The 24,448-nt window shown below is 44.0% G+C and overlaps 1 protein-coding gene across 1 annotated transcript in view; it reads left to right on the forward strand.

Annotated features, from left to right (window-relative positions):
• Positions 1-16,050, forward strand: part of LOC123448650 (metal tolerance protein 2) — a 29,715-nt gene extending 13,665 nt beyond the window's left edge. The window contains exons 3-12 of the mRNA XM_045125612.1: positions 10,569-10,666; positions 10,894-11,042; positions 12,247-12,362; positions 13,045-13,141; positions 13,546-13,630; positions 13,736-13,798; positions 13,948-14,053; positions 14,517-14,656; positions 14,994-15,085; positions 15,170-16,050. Coding sequence (XP_044981547.1) covers positions 10,569-10,666; positions 10,894-11,042; positions 12,247-12,362; positions 13,045-13,141; positions 13,546-13,630; positions 13,736-13,798; positions 13,948-14,053; positions 14,517-14,656; positions 14,994-15,085; positions 15,170-15,332 — 1,109 coding nt within the window. The 3' untranslated portion in view covers positions 15,333-16,050. The remainder of the gene's footprint in view (positions 1-10,568; positions 10,667-10,893; positions 11,043-12,246; positions 12,363-13,044; positions 13,142-13,545; positions 13,631-13,735; positions 13,799-13,947; positions 14,054-14,516; positions 14,657-14,993; positions 15,086-15,169) is intronic.
• The last annotated feature ends 8,398 nt before the right edge of the window (positions 16,051-24,448 follow it).

Here is a 24,448-nt window from a genome sequence, read left to right on the forward strand (position 1 = left end):
TCTATGTTGATGACATGATCATCATTGGTGACGACCCCGAGTATATTGCCTTTGTAAAGGCTCGTCTTAGTGAGCAGTTTCTTATGTCCGATCTTGAATCTCTTCGCTACTTTCTTTGGATTGAAGTCTTTTCTACATCTGATGGCTTTTTTATATCCCAGGGAAAGTATATCCAGGATCTTCTTGCTTGTGCTGCTCTTACTGACGAGCGCATTGTTGAGACTCCCGTGGAGTTCAATGTTCACCTCCGTGATACTGATGGTGACCTCCTGCGTGATCCGACGCGTTATCGTCATCTTGTTGGCAGTCTTGTCTATCTAGCTGTCAATCGTTCGAATATCTCTCATCCGGGTCATATTCTGAGTCAGTTTGTCTTCGCTCCCACCTCGGTTCACTATAGTCACCTCCTTCGTGTTCTCCGATATCTCTGGGGCACGATCTCTCACCTTCTATTTTTTCCTCGCTATAGTTCTTTACAGCTTCAGGCCTATTTGGATGCTACGTGGACCTTCTACATGAACCGACCGTCGCACGCACACTCTGGCTGGGGCTGGCCCTCGCCGCCGTGATTCTCAGGGTCTTTGGGAGTTAGACTGGCTTCATGTTCCTTGCACTGCTATCACTCTCGCCAGTTCCTCCGATTCGGTTGCCTCCCCTACCGTTTCCTTCCAGAAGTGGCATCATCGACGTGGTCATCTTTGTGGTTCTCGTTTGTCGTCTTTAGTTCGTCGAGGTCTTCTATGGTCTGTCTCAGGAGATGTCTCTTTAGAATGTCAGGGTTGTCGTCTTGGCAAACAGATTCAGTTACCATATTCAAATAGCGAGTCAGTGTCTGAGCGTCCTTTTGATTTAGTCCATTCTGATGTATGGGGTCCGGCTCCCTTCGCTTCGAAAGGGGGTCATCGATACTATATGATTTTCATAGATGATTTCTCTCGTTACACATGGCTTTATTTTATGACTTCTCGTAGTGAGGTGTTGTCTATTTATAAGCATTTTGCTGCCATGGTTCACACTCAGTTCTCTTCGCTCATTCGTGTGTTTCGTGCTGACTCCGCTGGCGAGTATATTTCTAAGATGTTGTGTGGTGTTCTTGAAGGGACTCTTTCTCAGTTCTCTTGTCCTGGTGCTCACGTTCAGAATGGCGTGGCTGAGCACAAGCATCGTCACCTTCTTGAGACTGACTCATGCATTGATGATTGTTGCCTCTCTCCCACCTCATTTTTGGGCTGAGGCCGTCTTCACCTCCACCTATCTCATCAATCTATAACCTTCCGCTGCTCTACAGCGTGGTGTTCCTTTCGTGCGTCTTTTTGATCGTTCTCCCGATTATTCGATGCTTCGTTTGTTTGATTGTGTTTGTTATGTTCTTCTTGCCCCTCGAGAACTCACCAAACTGACCGCTCAGTCTGTTGAGTGTGTCTTCTTAGGCTATAGTGATGAGCATAAGGGCTATCGTTGTTGGGATCATATCGGTCGTCGGATGCGTATTTCTCTGGATGTGACTTTTGATGAGTCTCGTCCCTTCTACCCGCGCCCATCTTCCTCGACCTTCTCAGTGGAGGATATCTCTTTCCTCACTTTTCCTGACAGACCTGTCACCCCCATCGAGCCTTTGTCTATTCGTTCCACTACCTCTGCTTCTCCACCTTTTACCGATTTGCCGCCACCATCTCCCACGGTTTCCTCACATAGCATGTCACCGGATTCTGCACCTTCATCTCCGGTGACTTCTTCGCCTCGACCCCCCGATTCTACCTTGGCGATTACTCCTTGTATTCTTTCATCTTTTCGTCAGTATTTCACTCGTCGTTCACCTCATGTGGATGCCTCTGCGGATGTGTCGTCCTCCTCGTCTCAGCCTACCTATGGCTTGCGTTCTCGTCCTCGTCCTCGTCCGCCCGTTGATCGCCTTGGATTTCCCGTCGCTGGTGCTGCTGTTCTTGAGCCGACTTCTTATCGTGAGGCTGTTGTTCATCCTGAATGGCAGTTTGCGATGGCAGAGGAGATTGCTGCTCTTGAGCGCACCGGTACATGGGATCTTATTGCTCTTCCTCCCGGTGTCCGTCCCATCACTTAAGTGGGTCTACAAGGTTAAGACTCGCTCCGGTGGTTCTTTTGAGCGTTACAAAGCTCGTCTTGTGGCTCGTGGCTTTTAGGAGGAGCATGGTCGTGATTACAACGAGACTTTTGCTCCTGTGACCATATGACCACTATTCGTACACTTATTCTCGTGGCCTCTGCACGTCACTGGTCTGTATCTCAGCTTGATGTTAAGAATGCCTTTATTAATGATGAGCTGCGTGAGGAGGTGTACATGCAGCCACTACCTGGGTATTATGTTTCTGATGGCATGGTATGTCGTCTTCGTCGCTCTCTCTATGGCCTTAAGCAAGTGTAGCGACTAAGATGCGGCCCTTTCCTATTTAGGGGGCGATGCCCCAAAAGGGAAAGAGGCCCATCTAAGCGTTTCGCAAGCGAGATAATCATAGCAGAAACATAAATTAAGATTGACAAATAGGGGATACATTTGCCATCTGACATAGTAACATAAGGTTTACATCCACACAATTATTCAGACAAGATAGTCCCGCTACGGGCTACATGAAACAAGGAAAAGACTACGATATCCCGCATGCTCGCCCACGATCACGACCACGGCCTCAGTCTTCCGGATAGTTCACGTACAGACGGTTGTTCTCCTCATCGTACTGCCACGCCAGCTGTGTGCCATCTGGATCTCCTGCGTCGGGCGTACCTGTACCTGTTGGGGTGTTGTAGTAAACTGTGAGCCACGGGGACTCAGAAATCGGATGACCTTGGTACTGAAACTAGTCAAGTTATTGGGTGAGGAAGGTTCAGTGTTTAGGTTGCAGCATCCTAAGCATATATGGTGGCTAACTTACGAAGATCGGAGTTATTGATATGGTGGTCTACGCGAGCGGTCGAAGACTAGGTGATCACTAAGTGATCCCGAACACCTACTTACGTCAAACATAACCCCACCGTGTTCCCGATCGAAGGGAGGTCTTCGAACGAGACAGTCACGGTTACGCACACAGTTGGCAGTTTTATTAGAGTTAATTCAAGTTATCTATAACCGGATGTTGACAAATTATCCATGTTGCCACATAACCGCGGGCGCGGCTTTCCGAAAGATTAAACCCTGCAGGGGTGCTCCAACTAGTCCATCACAAACGGTCACGGGCCGTAAAATAATCCTCTATCACGAATCTCGTGATCTCGTCGGATTCCTTAGAGGAAAACCTCAACTTTGAGGAGGCCCAAAGTTTCACCGGGATTCCTATACGGAAGATATATCGCTAAGGTAAGACAAATCTAGCAGGACCTCCCGTCGTGTCGACGATCCCGATAAGATCCGCGTATCTCAGTCTCAGGACATGACGGATGAGCGACGCGTACAGTGGCTTGATAGAAATCACTCAAGTTGCCCTGAGTTGGCCCCGCACAGTGCTCTAGTTTGGACCAACACTCATGAGGAGCACTGGCCCGGGTTGTTGATTAAATCCTCGGGGTAGCAAATTATTATTAGGTGATTAGCAAATTAAAAACCAATGTTGGGTCCTGCCGGACAAGCCTTAACACTACACGATTTATCATGGGGGTTCCCATAACAACCCCGAACGTGTTAGGAGCGATCAGTTATGGAATCAAACACCGGTAGCCGAAACTAAGGCGGCAATAACGGAACAAATCACCCGACAGAAGGCTAGGCCTTCCGTCATTTACCAAGTATATAGGTGCATTAATTAAATAGCAGTTTAATCATAATGATATCAAAATACTCATGTTATCACATGAGACAGCTGACACCTGCAACTAGCAAAGCTAACCATTAGAAGAGGAGCAAGCCTACTTAGCCAAACAACATTAGCTAGGAGGGGATGGTGTTTGGGTTTCATGGCAATATCAGGAGGCAATTATATCAAGTGGTAGGCAGCGAGCATTTATCAAAGGAAACGTGATTCTAAGCATAACAAAGCTAGATACGGTATCAAGGTCACGGTCATCTTGCCTGTGATGTCTTCAGCTTGGAACTGCTCTTGATCGTCCTGCACGTACTCTTTAGAATCCACGTACTCGCTCTCCGATCCCGGTGCTACCCAAAATAAAAATAACAGCCAATGAACACCAACACAACATGATGCAACAAACAACATTATGCATGAGATGAGAATGAAGCATGCATCACTATTCTAGTCACTTGCATATGCATGAGAAGAGAAGATAAACTTCTGGATAGAACTTCATACTAAGCTATCTTGACATGCATGAGGATGGTATGAACAGGTGCATCACGAGAAACCGATGCAAAAACGTATAAAGAACGTTGAGAACGAAGCTACGGATCAACCGGAAATTACGAAACAAGATATGGAGTCCTACGGGTCAAATCAACCACAAGCACACTCCAATGGCACTCTTCTGGTGTTTCCAGGTTGCCACATGATCAATCAAACAAATATAAGTGGGGTGGTGCAAAGAAACTCACCACACCACCAACAATACTCACACAAGCTTCAAAACAACTAAAACATGCAATCTGTCCTAAACAACATCATAGCAGTTTGTCTACAACATTCAAAGTACCTACAACCACCCAAATGAGCCAAACAAGATATGTGGCAAAAGTCATTCAAAAGCTCTACAAGCCTGAGCAAGAAGCTACTGCAAAGGCATCACACATAAGAATATCTATGGACACAAACTTGGACAAAAACAACATATTTCTGGGACGTAGTGAAAATCTCAGATTTTCACCAGCTGCTTATGCTCTGAAGCATTTTGACAGCCTCCAAAATGATATCTACAGGAAGTGAAAGTGCATGAAATTTAACAGAGAGCTAGACAACCCCAAAAGCTCACAAACCTTAGTTTGTTGCAGGGGTTGATTTCCAACACACGAGCTTGTGCAACCACATCAACAAGGGAAGAAAATAATAACAGTTTCTCAGCAACATCAACCACATCAACCACATCAATAAGCTGACTATTTCAGCCAAGTGTCAACTTTGACAAGGCACAACAAGTTCATACAAACTCCTATGTATAAAACAAAGACTCCATGTTGTAGAGGGGTTTACCCACTACTGCCACAACAAGGATTCATCCTCATAGGCCCAACACACCACATGGCACCAAGCTCTAAACATAGCATCAAGACAGAAAAATGACAGTTTATGAAATTGCTTCAAAGTGAAATTTGATTCCACCAGTGGATTCCTGGATGATTCTACCCCAAAAGCATATATAATACCTGAGTACTTGCATGGGACAAGTAGGCACAAAGCTAGCTCGAAAAACTACATAGAGATCAACATAAGCATATAAGAGCATATCACATGTGTAGAAATCATATGTAGCATCTCCTACTCCTACACATGCACATACACAAGCTCATCTATCACTACATCACACCATAGTGGCAAGCATGAAGGGTTAGCCCTCATGCACAAGTGCATGGTGCACTCATGCCCCCACACACACATGCATGACCACATACACACATGCATATCCACACACAAGCATACACTCACAAAACTACCACATACATACACTCACACACTCTAGGGGTTCAAAAGAACACCTCATGCTTACTAATGCAACCATGAGCATAATTGCCCATGTGTGTGTGACACACACACACACACTACCACCACACACACACATACATGTGTTGGTGCACACTTGCACAACTATGTGGGGGTAACCCACACACTTACTCACATGCACACACTAGTGCATATGCCCTCATAAACACATACACACAAGCACCACCTACACCTGCATCAACTACACTCATACCATGCATACCATACTCACATATTCACACCTACAAGTGCACAACAAGCAACCACAAGCTAAAATAAAGGGGGGGGGGGGGTAAAACATACTGGTTTTTGTTATAAGCACATCAACTTTCTGCCCAAGCCAAGTCAAGTGAAACAACTAAACAACACAGCAAAAAAAATAAAGGGGGGTGTACAAGGATTCAAACCCCAGATCCCCTCTGGTGCAACAGCACACCACACCACTGGGCTAGCCACATTTGCTACGACAGGGAAGGGAGAACAAGCGGCTTGACCTGCCCCTGTCGAGCTACTGAACCACAAAACAAGGAAATAAAAGGGGCGCCTCTGGGACTCGAACCCACGACCAACAGCAGCAGCAAAACTGCCCCTACCACTACGCTACACGATCGAACTTAACAGAGAGGGGGGCATTGCTCTTTTGAGCATCCCCCTCTGAACCTACTACAGATCGACGGCGATCGGAACAGGGGATGGCCACCGGCGACGCTACGGCCTAAATTGACAAGGGGGGTCTAGCATGGAGGAAGAGGAGGCTCACTAGGATCCATTCCCATGCCAACCGCAGCAGGAGGAGGCCCGCTACGGCAGCGCAACAGAGCACTGTATCACGGCGGCGACGGCGACAGCACGGCGACGCTACAGCCCCTGGTACTCTACGCGCGAGGGAGAAGGAAGGAGGAGAGGAGCTGCTCACCCTAGAGTGCTCGGGGACGACCTGCTACGACGTAGAGGAAGAAGAGGAAGCAGAGGCGCGGCTCGACGGCGTACTGCTCCGGCCCGACGGAGTCGCCGTGGAGGGAGCGCCAGAGAGGGGGATCCACCCCTCTAGCGACGGGAACGGGACGGTGGGAGGTACCATGCTCGCGGACGCCTCGGACGCCGCGGGGAGAGGCTGCCGGCGACGAGAGGGACGCGGATCGACGGCGGCGACACCCTGAATCTCACTGACACTGGAGCTTACCTGACGGGGGAAGAGGGAGAGAGATGGGAAGAGAGGTGGCGGCGGCTAGGAGGAACCCTAGAGGGTACAGACGTCGAGGGGGAGTTATATAGAGGCGAGAGGGACGCCTCGATGTCCGTGAGACGACGGCACACTCGCTCTCTCTCTCTCTGAACCTGACGGAAAGCGAGACGAAGACGACGACGTCAGACAGAAGAGAGGAACGGGGGAGATGGGCCGCCGCGCGAGGGAAAGAGAGAGATGGGCCTGGGATGGGAGAGAGCCCATCCAGTGGCGCCAAAAAGAAAGAAAGGAAAAACCTTTCCTTTTTCCCATTTAAAACAAAACAGAGCAAGAAATAATCTCCTAGGGAAATCTAGGTTTGCAAAAAATAAAAATAAAATGACCCTGGTCATAAGGGAATTATGACCGAATTAAATAAAATAGCAAGATGATTTTTGGAGCACTAAAATATTTACAAAACAGAATTATTTTAATCTGTTTTGTGAATATAACCCCACTTAAGCAAAGTTTTAAAACACCCTAGTCACATCACCACAACCACAAGAAAAGGCTCTAAAAGGACTACATTTTAAAATCAGGTTTGGAGCAAGTAAATTTGAGCTCAAAAGAATAGAGAGGAAGGGCCCTTAAAATCTAGTTTGAAACTAACATAGTTTCAAACTCAAGCTTGCAAACACCACATCATCACACCAACACCAACAACAACAACACCACACAAGGAGAAGACATGATGCATTGAATGAAATGATGCATGAGAGAAGACATGAAAGTAAGCCACATGATCACATGAAATGATAACACCAAGCATGACATCATGGATCCAAACATGGCAAGGTTACACTTGGGGCATTACAGCAAGCCCCCCGTGCCTGGTTTGAGCGTTTTGCTCTGTTGTAATTGCTGCTGGTTTTTCAGCAAGTGCTCATGATCCGACATTGTTTGTCCACTTTTCTTCTCGTGGTCGGACTCTTCTTCTTCTCTATGTTGATGACATGATCATCACTCGTGAGGACCCCGAGTATATTGCCTTTGTAAAGGCCCGTTTTACTGAGCAGTTTCTGATGTCCGATTTTGGACCTCTTTGCTACTTTTTTGGGATTGAAGTCTCTTCTACCTCTGATGGTTTTTTTATATCCAGGAAAAGTATATCCAAGATCTTCTTGCTCGTGCTGCTCTTACTGACGAGCGCATTGTTGAGACTCCCATGGAGCTCAATGTTCACCTTCGTGATACTGATTGTGACCTCCTGCCTGATCCGACGCGTTCTCGTCATCTTGTTGGCAGTCTTGTCTATCTAGCTGTCACTCGTTCGGATATCTCTTATCCGCTTCATATTCTGAGTCAGTTTGTCTCCGCTCCCACCTCGGTTCACTATAGTCACCTCCTTCATGTTCTTCGATATCTTCGGGGCACGATCTCTCACCGTCTATTTTTTCCTCGCTCCAGTTCTTTGCGGATTCAGGCCTATTCGGGCCTATTCGGATGCTATGTGGGGTAGTGATCCTTCAGATCGCCGTTCACTTTCTGCTTACTGTGTTTTTCTTGGTTGTTCTCTCATTGCCTGGAAGACGAAGGAACATACCGTAGTTTCCCGTTCGAGTGCACAGGCTGAGTTGCGAGCTATGGCTCTTTTGATGGCAGAGGTGACTTGGTTACGGTGGTTACTTCAGGATTTTGGTGTTTTTGTCACTACACCTACTCTGCGCTTATCTGATAGTACATGTGCTATTAGTATTGCGCGATCCTGTAAAGCATGAGCTCACCAAGCATATTGGTGTTGATGCTTTCTATGTGTGCGCTGGTGTGCAGGATCAGGTTATTGCTCTTCAGCATGTGCCTTTCGAGTTACAATTGGCGGATTTTCTGACGAAGGCTCAGACTAGAGCACAACATGGCTTCTATCTCTTCAAACTCAGTGTTGTTAATCCACCATGAGTTTGAGGGGGGTGTGTGTGTTAGAGTACTACATATGTAGCCATGTAACCTTTCGTATTTACCCTATTGTATAAGGGGTTTTCTGCATATTGCACACATGTACACATATATATATAGTGGCCTATGGCCTTCTGGAAATACAAGTTGCATATTTCCTAACAAAAATAATTGCCCCGGCTAGCTAGGAGGGTATTTGACGTGCTTGACCTGCTGCATGCATTGGGCGCCGTTTCTACATGCAGATCAGCTCAATGAGTATAGTTGAGCAAGGCACAGTGAGTCAAAACATCACTTGCCAAACTCATTGGTGGTTTTGTCAAAACTGATGAAAACTATGGTTTTTAGGAACCGAAGTATTCATTGCCCATGCATTTTGAAACCGAGGTTTTGGATTATTATGTTTTTTCAAAAACGGTGCTGGGAATGTAGGAGAGAGAGCTGGATAGCATGCTGGAATATGGAATCACCACATGTATGATATATACGCACATAATCGTTGTTTTCTTCTCAGTACATTCTACATCTGTACACCCATGCACTGCTGATATAGATTATTTGTTATTTTTCAGTTCAAATTGTTTCGCCCATAGTAGCCTGGTTCGCGGGTCGAGGGCGCGATTCCTGTCCCGGGGTCGATCGACCCCGATCGAGGGTCGGGTACGAGGTCCGGTCGAGCTTGGTCGATTGCCGGATCGTGACCATGATCGATGGATTCTTACCCAAATCAATATGCGAGATTGCGAAGAAACCAATAAGATTTACGGGAGTTCATGAAGAATTAAGGCTTACCAGTGTGCTCCAAAAATCTGACCCCCGCCGGACTGTCGAAGTCCGCCCTTCCGCGGTACGCTATTTCCATGCCGGCCAGCGAGCCGTCCACTGACGTACGCGGCATCCCCTATCCCTGTCCCTTTGTTGATATGCCGTATGCAAGCGACGAGCTGCTTGACCCTTTAGAATCCGACGCCTTCTACAACACGAGGGAGAAGGAATTTGTGGGAGAGGCAAGGCAAAGAGGAGAGGTAGAGGCTGATGGTCGGACTCGGAGGCTTGGGGCTGGATCCATGGCAGACTGGAGTACTAGACTAGCCTTGAGGATGAACTGATGTGAAGAGGATGAAGAGGGATTTGGGGAGATCAGTCCTGCGACCAATGCTCCGGGCAAAAGAATAAATGGCAGATGGAGAAAATTACGCCATACTCGGCTGACTTTTGGCCCCACCTTTTTAATCTTTCTATATTCCTCTGTTGTGATATTTTAAGCGGGATTTTTTCCCTTCTTGCAATATTGGGGAAGTATACCATGGCCCACTATTAATGCATCGTACCGGAGTCATGACCCAATTTTTTTTAGATCGCGATCCACGTCCCCAAACAGCATTCCGAAGAAGTATACCCCTCGTCGTACCACGTTCCGGAGGGGTGACGACCCTCGACCCTCAACCCTGTCCCTCGACCCAGTCGACCCGGATTTCTGGCAACTATGGTTAGGCCCATAAAGAAAGTTAGAGCTCAGAATATGTCATGATCTGAGTATTAATTACCTCATGTTTTTTACTGGTCGGAAGAGTATCATCTATCATATGTAACATGTAAGTTCTCACTCTTTGTGCAAGTGCACCATTGCACCTACATGCATGCTCTATGTGCATACCGTATCCAGAAGAAAAATAAAACAGGAAAGTGCATTATGCTACTGCTTCTAACATTTTACTTGAATGACCCCAAGTTGTAGTAAACAATACATACAACAATGCCATTTTATTACCACATTCTCTGCTTGTGTCCACAAAACATTGAAGGTTTACCTATCATCATTTCCTCTCCATTCCTAGGTCATGGAAAGTTCGAGAGTTTAGGAGCTCTTGGAATTTCGAGTATGCTGTTGATTACCGCAGGTGGGATTGCCTGGCATTCTTTTGAAGTTCTTCAGGTCTAATACTTCTCATTAACAATCATGCAAAATTTATGTATTTAAGTAATACCCCCTCCGTTCCATAATTCTTGTCGTGGTTTTAGTTCAAATTATGGAGCGGAGGGAGTATCATTCTTTGGTTGGTACCTTCTTTTGACAATGGATAGATGGTTTCTTCTCGATGACTGGTACTCTGGTAAGACATGATTATGCATGGACATAATGTGCTGAATTCTTTGTTTCAGGGAGTTATGTCTTCTGCTCCTGATATAATTGGCAGCACATCGCACATGAATCACAACCATGGTAGTGGCGGGCATAGTCACGTAGTAGATTTGGAACATCCAGTCCTTGCATTGAGTATGACAACCTTAGCGATATCTATCAAAGAAGGGTATGTCTATAGTATCATAAAGCATTGTCTATTGGTTTCCGTTTTCTATTAAGTTTCACGATTTCATTTTGTTGCAGTCCGAAATTGTTCGCTATTTTTTTGCTGCTAGATTTTACGGTGTTTGATGTAGCCTCTCTGCATTGTATTGTGCAGGGGTAAGGCTTGCCTCGTATAATCCTCCCCCAGACCCCACCTGCTGTGGGAGTTTCTAGCACTGGGTCTACAACAGCACTTAACAACAACAAAGCCTTTAGTCCCAAACAAGTTGGGGTAGGCTAGGGGTGAAACCCATAAGATCTCGCGACCAACTCATGGTTCTGGCACATGGATAGCAAGCTTTCACGCACCCCTGTCCATGGCTAGTTCTTTGGTGATACTCCAATCCTTTAGATCTCTCTTTACGGACTCCTTCCATGTCAAGTTCAGTCTACCCCGATCTCTTTTGACATTATCATCACATTTTAGCCGTCCGCTATGCACTGGAGCTTCTAGAGGCATGCGCTGAATATGCCCAAACCATCTCGGACGATATTGGACAAGCTTCTAGCACTGGGTCTGTCCTAGATTTTTACCATGCCATGAGTATACGTGGACAACTGCTTCTATTTTCTGTTAGATTTGATTGTCTACCAGAACATATTTTATATTTAGCATAATCGATAACCCCATACCAAACTAGTTTCCAAGATCTGACCTTTTTGGCAATATTACTGGGCGTGGAGCAGGGAAATCACACTACCATGCTGTTGGGTGCTGGGCCTGGCATGATAAGAAGTGCCATATTTCGGCTCGGTACAGGACTTAATCCATGGCGTGGCCAAAAGGGTCGAATCTGTAAATAAGTTTGGTCAGGATTTCTTAATTATAAGAAATTCATAAAGACGATTAAATAATTAAACTCTTCTGTTCTGTAGCCACTAATGTTGTTTGCTACCTTTGTTCATGGAGGATATGTAGCTTCAGAAGTTGAAATTTGGTCATGTAGATTACTATGCGTGTACAACTTAAACATGCCATATATTCTGATGTATTGTTCCTATCATAATGATGATTTTCCAGCCATTTTATATTTGTATCAAGAATTCATTGTGATTCTTTGTTTTAGTATGAACTTACTTTCTTGATTTTCTTGTAGAGATAAATCTCATGTGATAATTTCATAAGATGATTAGTGTCATCAAGTTTTACTATACCGGAATTACAGGCTCTATTGGATTACGAAAAGAGCTGGGGAGAAGGAAGGGAGTGGGCTGATGAAAGCTAACGCATGGCACCATCGTGCAGATGCTATTTCATCTGTTGTTGCCCTAATAGGGGTAGGTAAGACCTTTAATGATGCTTGAACTTCCATTTCTCTAGAACTTTTGTTTCATTCCTATAACACGAATAGTTGGTTCATTGCTATCATGAGCCTCGAGTTCAAAGTGTTAAGCTTCATGCACTAGCCAACGCGACTAAAAGTACGAACTGATAGAAAGGGTTAGTGCAATCCACATATACTGTAACACCTCCTCTCACGTGTGACGGAGAAGACAAGTCAACACGTGCAACCGGAAGAGAGCGACGGCGCACGAAACTCACATATGACTCAAGAGGCCTCTACGTGAACACAAAGGGGGCTACCAGCAATTTTTAAATAAATTACGAAAGCTAGGACTTGAACTCAAGACCTTAGCTCTGATACCATGTTAAACTTCATGCACTAGCCAACGAGATCAAAAGTCCGAACTGATGGAAAGGGCTAGTGCAATTCACGTATACTGTAACACAAAATAACACCATGAGTCCATGTTTGGAGTCTGAACCATAAAAGTTGTTTGCATATCTGAAGTAGAGCTCTACTAGGCCTGATGGTGATATGTGTGCATCATTTTGTGTTGTTGTTGCAAAGCAATCTTAGTTTGTGAATTTCACCAAAAGATGACGTTTACTTATAGTATCTTCAAGGAGAAACATGATATTTTTAATACTCTGTTTATATTTTGCTTTTAAATTATTACAGGTGGCTCTATTGTTGGATTACCTTATCTTGATCCACTAGCTGGCCTTGTTGTCTCAGGCATGATTCTTAAAGCTGGTGTTGAGACAGGATATGAGAGGTAACTATTTTAGGTGTGTCAAGTGATCTTCAATTGAACTCTAATCAAGCTATCTTCTTAAAAAGTCATGTTTACAGCTATTTTTCATCTGTTCTGCCATATTTAGCGCTTTATACTCTGCCTCCAGAATATCGAAATCAATGGGTAGCTTTCTAAAGTCACATGGAAGGAAATGTATATAAACCATGAAATAATGCAATGTGCTCATTTCTTCTGTGGTAATACTGTTATGATGACAATTTTCTTGTCTACTTGACCTGATATAAAACTTTCTGCTAAATCAAACACATACAATACAAGGTTTTATAGATAAGCATACTATATTCTTTTACAGTTCAGTGTACACGAGTGTTATAATTTTGATGTTGGTATGTATGGTGACGTTCTTCTTACTTAACTTGCAGTACACTAGAGCTTGTTGATGCAGCTGTTGATCCATCACTTCTAGAACCAATCAAGGAAACAATTGTGAAAGTTGATGGTGTAAAGGTACAATATTAGAAACTCCCTGAAGTTTCATTGTTCTCCGCAACAATGTGCTGTTGTATACTTGAAACCCTCAAGTGACGATTAACATTCTTGACATAATGTTAGGGGTGCCATCGGTTGAGGGGAAGGAAAGCTGGAACCTCCTTGTATCTTGATGTGCATATCGAGGTACATAGTGGTATGATTAATTTTGGCTGTGTGAGAATTTGTTCAATACTAGAAATAGCCAGGATGATTGGTTGGTCGTGCAGAGGGCATACTAGAATCAAATAAATGCCGATAGCCTTAAGTTGACCATGATATTCATTGCATTGCAGGTATATCCTTTCTTGAGTGTCAGTGCAGCACATGATATCGGGGAAACTGTCCGTCATCATATACAAAAGACACATAATCAAGTTGCTGAAGTTTTCATACACATAGGTATAGAATGGTTTCTATATTCCACCTGTCATGTGAAAATGGCCAATAACATAATTATCGTTTGTATTTCGTCAGGTTTTATATGCATCATACTCCCTCGTTCCTAAATATAAGTCTTTTTTATAGATCCCACTAGAAAGACTACATTCGGATGTATATAGACGTCTTTTAGAGTATAGGTTCACTCATTTTGCTCTGTATGTAGTGTATATAGTGGAATCTCTAGAAAGACATATTTAGGAACGGAGGAAGTAGTTGGAATCATTTACGTTGTAGCAGCATTATGCATGTTTCCATCCAATTGATAGCCTTCGTTTGTTCCTAGTAGGCTACTGCATTTCCCAAATTATTTAGTCACCATTGGGTATAACATTGTAAGACTGGAATTCTGGTCCCCCGTGGTTAACTATACAACTGTGTGGAACCATCAAATGGAACATTCCTGAAATTAAACAAATTGCAGACCCCTCATATTCAATGGGTGCTAACATGAACAAGAAAAGGATTTTGGAGAACTCGGAGAGAAGAAATTCAGACGTTATTCCACGGCAACGAAGTGCAGAAGCTATTGTGTCTGATATAATTTCCTCTCATTTTCCAAAGGTAAATAGTTTTTTCTACATGAAGTTGATTATTGACAGTTATTAGCTCCTGTGCAAAGTTAATAAGAATTAATGCAAAAGATGCAAATATCTGGTCAGATGATGGGTGCAGAACTATATCAATGTGAATTAAATGAGGTTTGAACAGCAAATCTGGTTGTTGATAGAATCTAGCTACAAGAGATGAAAATATGTAAATACAAGAAACAATATGAATTACACTACACTAGTGCCAATTTATTAACTGGAATATCGTGCCTTTTTCGGAGAGCTTCTTTTACCTCTGTGGCGAGAATTCATATATACGACTCAAGACTCAAAACCATGATTTGATGCAGAAAATGTGTCTTGAACACCTGATACTGCATTACTTGCAAGGACGGGTGTTGCTTCAGGTCCAAGTTTCAATGTCTCCAGAAATTTTGATTCGGTAATCAACCTTTATCCTCCAGCCCGAAGCTCCAGTTTATATTATTCTAACCCCGTGTCCGTCCCCAACTACTAAATTTTAAAGGGATGCAATGCACATCGCAAAAAAAGCCGAGGAAGAGATCATGAAGGCTGATGCCAGCATATGCCAAGTCAGTGTACAGCTGAGATTGGGGCAACAAATTGAGCAACTTCAGCTGGCCGCAAGCAAAAGCGGAGCAAACGATCTACAGGCGGAAAAGCAGTAGAGCGAATGGGCGCATATCGTGTGCAGTACAGCTATGCTGACTCAGTCAGCTGGCATGGTGATTTTGTTAATCTTTCTGACATGCATCAAGTGCAGTCACTGCTGAGGCCGCGAACTAGGACAGCTCTTGTACATTGTGTCTTGTTTGGAGATATTAGAAGAAATGAAACAACCTTGAAACAGGCTCACGCTCCGCTTTATAGATAACGCATAAACCAAAGTGCAGGCCCGAACAACACAAGGTAATGTGGAAGCTCTCTTACACAACGGATCTTGGGATAACCGGACAATACAAGGCCCTGTTTGGAGTGCAGTTAGAGAAAACACTGGGAAGGGAAACTGCGTAGGAACTGTACTGAATGAACAGTTGAAAGCTTTGGAACGGGAAAAGAAGGGAAAGGTGTCAGCGTACCTGAGGGAGGGACCCAGAGGGTAGCGACCCCAGCATCGTCAACGCTGCCCCTTGTCCCACCCTACTGCGGAGGCCCAACTCCAACGTCCATGGCCCGGACTGGGCCCAGTGAAGGCCCATGCGCCACCTACTTATGCAGCCGTGCGCGTGGAGAGAAGCATCCAGTGGGTATTCATTTGATCTTGATCCTTGTGGAGTGAAAAAGACGCTATACTGGCTCTGCACATACTTACAGATAATATCCATAAATGGTTTGTTTTTGGTAATCGACGAAGATTACCATATTGATATTCGGGCGCATGGTAAACATCAGTACTCCAGTGCATTTCGCCAGGTGGTCGGCTTGGCTTTTTCCCTCTTCTTCTTTCCGCATGAACTAGCTCCAGATATTGCTACTCACCACATCAATTATACTCCAGATATTGCTACTCACCACATCAATTATACTAGTCGCTCCCCATCACTTGGTATCAGAGACTAAACCTCCACCACCTCCCGTTCATCCTGGATCGTCTCGTCGAGACACGACAGGTGCGATCCCAACTCGACGCCATGGATCTGTCGATCAAAGCATTCCTGGAGCGACTGGATACCACGCTTAAGGCCCAGTCCAAGACCACCATCGAAATCCAAGCTTCGACGATGAAAGTTGACGAGCTCGTCAATTGGCGTCCTGATCTAGAGAGACGCATCGTTGATCTACGAGACGCCGTGGCGACACTCCACGCAGCGGAACCGTCGCTGCACAAGCCGAGAGAGGAGAATCGGGCATCTACTTCAAGCTACGCTCCTCCAGCGACGATCGGCACCCACATTGGGCCCGGATCCGGCTTGGTCGACACTACTCAAGGGTCACTGGGCCACGGTGTCAGCAACTCTCCACGGGACCCGTGTTGATGTCGTTTCGGGCACCGCTACCGTCCTTGGCCATGGGTCAGTACACATCCCTCATCACTACTACCCCGAGTCTGTCTCCGTTTGCCCACGTGAGTCAGCTCATGTCTGGTCTGGGTCAATTTCATCCATCCATCACATTCACACAGTTCACGGGTGACAACCCGAACTTCTGGAAGACTCTCTGTGAACAACATCTCCAGATGGTTGGCATTGCCCCATCCTTCTGGGTTCCTATGGCCGCTCTGAACTTTTCAGGCTCACCCTCGGTCTGGGTACAATCAATTTAGAAACCTCTAGGTGATTTCGATTGTGAATCTTTCATTTCACTTTTGTGCACGCGTTTTGGGCGAGATCGACACCAAACGCTGATCAGACAGTTCTACACTGTCTGTCAAACATCCACAGAGCAAATTACATTGAGCAGTTTGAATTAATTATCAATCATTTGACATCATATTCAGACTATTCACCCATTCTATTTTGTGACCCGTTTTGTTGAGGGACTTCGGAAGGACATCTGCTCAGTGGTGCTCGTCCAAATAACTCCTGATCTGGATACGTCATGTGCTTTGGCCTTGTTCCAAGAAGAAGTGGCGGAGGGCGCGTTCAGCACCTTACCGCGACCTCCGGAGATAGCGCCGCGCAAGGGCACGCCTCTCCCGCTGCCACCACCACCCATACGACTGGTGCCATCTGCACCGGCAACGGACCGTCGAGGCACTGACGTAGGTCGAGCGGACACATCCAAGCTCAAGACGCTGCGCGACTACACACGAGCCAGAGGGTTCTGCTTCAAGTGTGGCGAGAGGTGGGGACACGATCATGTGTATCCCACTTCAGTGCAACTCCATGTCGTTGAAGAGCTCTTGAACATGTTCGACCTCGACAACTTCATTGACACAAGTTCCAGCAGACGAAGCACGGGGCGACACTGAAAGGACGTGGATGTCGCCTAGAGAGGGGGTGAATAGGCGTTTTAAAATAATTACTGTTTAGCTTGAACAAATGCGGAATAAAACTAATGGAAAATTTCTCAAGCACAAAACCTAAAACAACTAGGCTCACCTATGTGCACCAACAACTTATGCTAAGCAAGATTAAACAACTAAGTGATATCAAGATATATGACAAGAAACAATATGGCTATCATAGAGTAAAGTGCATATATAAAGGGTTCGGGAAAGAGATAACCGACACACTTGGAGACGACGATGTATCCCGAAGTTCACACCCTTGCGGATGCTAATCTCCGTTGGAGCGGTGTGGAGGCACAATGCTTCCCAAGATGCCACTAAGGCCACCGTAATCTCCTCATGCCCTCGCACAATGCAAGATGCCGTGATTCCACTAAGGGACCCTTGAGGGCGGTCGCCGAACCCGTACAAATAAAAACCCTTGGGGGCGGTCACTGGTACCCGTACAAATTGCTTGGGGCAATCTCCACAACCTAATTGGAGACCCCGACGCTTGCCCGGAGCTTTACATCACAATGATTGAGCTCCGAGACACCACCAAGCTTCTAGGACGCCAAAGCATCCACGAAATACAATCTCTAGGGTACTAAGTACCAAAAGGTAATAAGCTTCTCAAGCTTCACTTCCACGTATCACCGTGGAGAACTCAAACCTATGCACCAAATGCAATGGCAAGAACACACGAAGTGGACAAGTCCCTCACACTTAAATCCCCCCACAACAACAAACGCTATGGAGAAATATGAGAGGAAGAACAAGGAGCTCACAAAGAACTCCAAAATCAAGATCCAAGTGGTTCCCCTCACATAGAGGAGAAAGTGATTGGTGGAGATGTGGATCTAGATCTCCTCTCTCTTTTTCCTCAAGAACTAGCAAGAATCATTGGAGGGATTGAGAGTTAGCAAGCTCGAAGAAGGTCAACAATGGGGGAAGAATATGAGCTGAAGAGACAAGGTTCAATGGGGAAGAAGACCCCTTTTATAGGTGGGGAAAAACCAACCGTTATGCTTCACAGCCTGCACAGAGCGGTACTACCGCTCGGTAGGTTCACCAGCCATGCTGAGGAAAAAAGGATGTGCAAATAAAGTCTGACGGAGCGGTACTACCGCTTGTGGGAGCGGTACTACCGCTCGGTAGGTTCACCAGCCATGCCGAGGCAAAAAGGATGCGCAAATAAAGTCCGACGGAGCGGTACAACCGCTTGTGGGAGCGGACTACCGCTCGGTACAAGTGCTACTACTGCTCGTCAGAGAAACTGCCTTAACTTTTGCATACAGACTCCGAATTCAACTAAACCAAGTTTGTTGGAAAGCTAACGACATGTGCTAACACAATCTTGATAGAAATATCAATAAGAAGCAAGTGAGAAAAGCTCCATAAGAAAATGGTGAGAACCCTTCCTCGAATAAGACCGGTAAAAACTCCCAACATCGAAAACATCATAGAAGATGCATATGGACTCCGTTTTCGATGAACTCGAGCTTGTCATGAAGATGACCACAAGTTCTAAAACTCATAAAGAGAAACACCAAACAAGAACCAAGAAGTATGATGCAAGGATGCAAATAGTTTGAGCTCTCAACGAACGATACGATCAAGCTATTCACTTGAAAGCCCCCCTTGACAGTACGACATCTATCCTAAAACAGAAAACCTATCAAGGGCAAATCTATACCTTGCACCTCAAGAGGACGATGATCTTAGCTTCCTCAAGATGGACCACCTTTCTTGATTGCGTTGGCTTGATGAAGACTAGTTGATTGCTCCCCCATACACACTATGGGTGAGTCACTCTTCAAAATATCTTCACAAGTCCATTGCCACCACAATGGACGACAAGCTTCAAGCATGATATCTTCGTGATGATCCACTTGAACTTGCACACCGCAATCTTGATGACGATCATCACTTGACGTCATCCTTCATGGGTTGTATAAGATCTTCCTCTTGACGCAAGCCCATGGAAACACACCTAACCCCACATAGAACTCTCAGAAAGACCATGGGTTAGTACACAAACACGTAATGGACAATGCTTACCATACCATGGGACCACTTGATCCCTCTCGATACATCTTGTGCTCTTTGTGTGTTGATCATCTTGATTTACTCTTTGTCTGACGATCTTGATCAACCTTGTGTCTCTATGACCATTCTTTGGATAATACCTTGAATACCAACTTGGTCATCATATAAACTCCTTGAACCCAACAGATGGACTTCAAGAAGTGCCTATGGACAAATCCTATAAATATAACTTAAGGCAACTATTAGTCCATAGGAATTGTCATCAATTACCAAAACCACATATGGAGGGATATGGTCTAACAATCTCCCCCATTTTGGTAATTGATGACAACCACTTCAAGAGAGTTTATATAAGGAAATAAGCATAACCAAGTGCACACATACAAAGCAATAATGCATGCGTGCAAGATGTAAATGCTTACGTAATAAAAGCAAAACCCTCTAAACATATGCAAAGTACACTCTCTAATCTTCTCCCCCATTGGCATCGGTTGCCAAAATGGACGAAAAGTTTAGAAAGCCAATATAGTAGGTGGTCCTCCAAAAAGTGTGTACTTCTCAGCAAATGAGTGCATAGAAATACACAAATACAATGATAAGTAGTTGGAGGAAAACGAACTATATTGAGGACCCAAAGATTGCAAAAATAAGGATCGTATGGCACAAAGACATACAAAATAGAAGCAAGCAATCAAAAGATACCATATGGAACAAACAATCACATGGTCCTTCGAACCACATGAATAAAAGATATTATGATAAAGACAAAGGAGTGTTTTATCAGAACTAGAGAAGCTCCCCATGATTTATCAAAATAGGATCGTTGCTCCTCCAAAATTAATAAAAACACACAACGAGTGCAAGAAGATAGATGAGGCAATAAGCATATCACTTGCACAAAACAAATGGTTGAGCAACATGTAAAAGAAGCAACTTAAGATAGGCTCAACCAAAATAATGTGTGTGAGTCATGGCAAAGCACTTGAGAAGACTAAGATACGAACGAGCATTACTTATCAACATAGTCTTGATGAAATGAGAAACAAAGTGCAAGACATATCCTTCCCCCACACACACTACTAGAAAATGGTTTCACAAGCTTACTAATAAACAAATTGAGAACCAACGCTTGTGACAACCCATGGTGAAGATAGGAAATAATAACCTTGTCAAAAGGAGGGATACCAATCGAAATGGCAAAACCCTCATCAAGACAAGCACGAGGAAAAATAATCTTCACCACCAAAGAGTGCATCAAGATGCAAGAATATAAGATACACACTCAAGACAAATCCTTTCACGAAGCCAACAAAAACTGAAAAAGGAAATGCAATGGTGGACGTGAAAGAAAAGAGGATATCAATTAGAGATGTAACTTCTCTCATGTGTAAAAGATTCTAGGTAGAAGACAATCATGATGATATATATCCACAAAGAAGGATGTACACACGAAATGGTTATAAGAAGGAACAAACAAGATATCCAAAAGGAAGTCATAAATATATCAATAAGGTCTCTGCTTGGAAGCATAGCACATGGCCTAATATTTTCTTATTGTACAATATGAACTTCCGACATACGAATATCAAAGACATCCCAACTATAAGACATCATCGTTTGGATGCTTTGAGAAAGGAAAGGAGTACCACAAGAAGGAATCAAGAGATTCATGCCAAGATGTAACCTGGAGAGAGAGACAGAACCATGAGAGGAGGGTATAACCCCTCGCGGTCCCGACGGCGCGGTAGTACCGCACGTCATCACGATAGTACCGCATGGCCAGCGGTTGTAAACTTTTACTCCCGCTCGCTGGGCGGTAGTACCGTTCGTCCAGCGGCAGCAGAAAAATACTGCCGCGCTGGATGCGGTAGTACCGTGTCGGCGCTGCTAATGCATGAGTGCAGCAGTAACACATCTCCAGCGGTAGTACTGTGGCTACCCACGATAGTACCGCTCAGCCAAGAGAAGACATGTTCGGGCCTTGCAAGGAATGTATGCATGAAGTAGATACTTGTTACCGAGACATCATTGGATTGATGTAGTAGATGGTTGTTTGTTGATCATCCTAACTTGGCTCCATTAAGCATATGGTGTCAACACCTTCCTTGTAGGTGAGCCGAGCATCCAATCCATCTCCAATTGTTCCTAGAACAATAAACAAAGAAAATGGTGCCCAAACTCATTGGGACCAAAGAGTTAGAAAACCAACAATACATAGGACAAACTCCACATAAATATGTGCATATAGATATGAAATTGAATTTCATGCACACTTTAACCAATTTATGACAAGGTGGAGTTTTCCCTATATATCGGGTCAAGGAAAGAAAGCATGCAAAATAAGCTATATATAGTAAATATGCATGCTCAAGGCTTTCAAGAATCAACTAAACACAAAGTTGATAAGTCACCAAAAAACAAGTATCAAGTGATAATAAGATCCCAAACGAAAAACTATCACTTGAAGGATATCAACTAAAATATACCTCAAGGAATGAGAGATCCATTGACACATGCCAAACAAAAGGAAACAAGATACCAATTGAAGGAAAACAAACACGAGGTATCTAGTTTCCAAAAGAGCGCTAGGTTACAAACAAACCAAACCCTCAACAAATTTTCATGATGGCACAAAGCATCATAAAGATCAAGACTTGCCTACCATCAACACACTTGATGGGGATCAAAAGATTTTATAATGGACGAATAAAGAGAGTGTTCTAAAGAAAATAGGATAGCTCCCTCAAGGGATGTGCATTATATAGAATTTGCATTTAAATACAAAATGCACAAGATGGGATCATCACTTTCTCTATATCTATAAAAACACTAGACATGTTAAAATAGATCCACAAGAGGCAAGGAAGACAAACGAAACACAAAATCCAATGTAAAGATGATTAGCAATTTCTACCATATGATGGGAATACCAATTGTCAAGGACAAGAGGTATTTTAGAAATAGTACTCATTGGTAGATCACACATATACCCAACATCATCTTTTACCCCTAAAACGCAAGCAAATGACACTTGTAGAGATAACATGTCACCTAGGAACAAGATAATTTACAATATCAACACTAAGTGGCAATACCTCAAATGTACACATTTTCTAGGCTTGTAATATGCACATAGCATATTACTCCCTCATAATGTGATAACCCAACAATATTAACAAGTGGCAAATTAAAACCAACAAGAGATAATTAGTGGACCATATAGAATTTGAATTTCTCATGAGTAAGACATACCACATAGAAACTAGATAATCTTGAAATATCAATACTAAGTGGTATTCCCCATGTATACACATTTATAGGATTGTGAGGTGTGCAAAGCACATCACTCCCCCACAATGGGATAATCCATTAATCTCTCACAAGAGCCAACAAAGATACAAACAAGATGCAAAAGACTCAATACAAGATTCACATGTACATGATGTGCAAAGCAACATACACATACTAGATTACTCAAGATAAGCAAGTTGGAAGCACAACATATACAAACACATGCAAGGTATAAAACCACAACATGCAAAGGGGCAAGTAACTAACAATGTAAATAGTTTAAGTACAAGTTACCATAAGGAGGCACATTGGATATAAGATAGAAACTTGATAATCCAAATCACTTGGCTTGAGATAATATGAGTGATGAAGACCCCTTAATTCTTCATTATGTATCCATGTCTCTAGTGTCCTTCACAATCACATATTGATCAAGTTTGAGCTTGTTGGTCCCCAACCATGTTGGGTCCTAAGAGGTTAGTCACAATAGGCTTGGCAACCCAAATGGTACTTTTCTTGACACCACTTTGAGTACCAACAAACTTGGCAAACACATTGCCAACCTTATCCTTCCCAAGAGAATAAATATCATCAATAATGATTGGGTTGGATAAATTACCTCTCGTGCAAGAAGAAGCAAAGTGACCCTTCTCACGACATAAGTAGCAACATCTACCCTTTAATTTCTTCCCTATTGATTTCTCAACATGAGGAGTGTTGGCTTGGGTCTTCTTGGGAAGAGGCCTTCTTCAACTTGTAGTTGAGTATGTGGTTGAACTTGTGGTCGCTTCCCTTGTTGCTTGTGACTTTGGGGCTTCTTCTTTAGTGGGCAAGATCTAACATGGTGCCCTTCAATTTTGCACTTGAAGCAAATAATCTTGGCCGAATTCTTGAGTTGTTCTTGGCCCTTCTTCTTGAAGTTTTTGGACTTCTTCTTCTTGTTGGAGTTGAATCCAAGTCCATCTTTTTCATTCCAGGATTTTTGCCCACACAAGACATTGTTGAGTGTGGACATCCCTTCATGACTCTTTTCCAAGTCTTTCTTCAAAGAAGTGACTTGGGCATTGAGCTCTTCGATTTCCTCTACATGGTTAGTATCAACACAAGTACTAGAGGAAGTATAAGCTTCATTGTTAGAGCAACAAGGCAAGGAAAGTAATTCATCACAAGAGGTAGCAACATTATGAGTAGAAGAATTACGAGGACTAGCACATGGCAATATAGCATTTTGACTAGAAGTAGTGCCACTGTCCACATGAGGCTCACTTGATGTTACCTTGGTAGTAATAGCCTCATGAGCTAATTTTAGCACATTATGGGATGCTAGAAGATCATCATGAGAGCTTGTGAGCATTACATTACTTTCTTCCAATTTCCCATAATTGCTAGACAACAACTCAAGTTGAGCCCTTAGCTCAACATTCTCCTTTAAAATGGATGCTTCACAAGAAGTAGAGTTAGTAGCACAAGCATCATCATTAGCAATAAGAAGATAAGGCAACTTGGCAAGCTCTT

Source organism: Hordeum vulgare, chromosome 4H (assembly GCF_904849725.1).
Source record: "Hordeum vulgare subsp. vulgare chromosome 4H, MorexV3_pseudomolecules_assembly, whole genome shotgun sequence".
Classification (NCBI taxonomy): Eukaryota; Viridiplantae; Streptophyta; class Magnoliopsida; order Poales; family Poaceae; genus Hordeum; species Hordeum vulgare.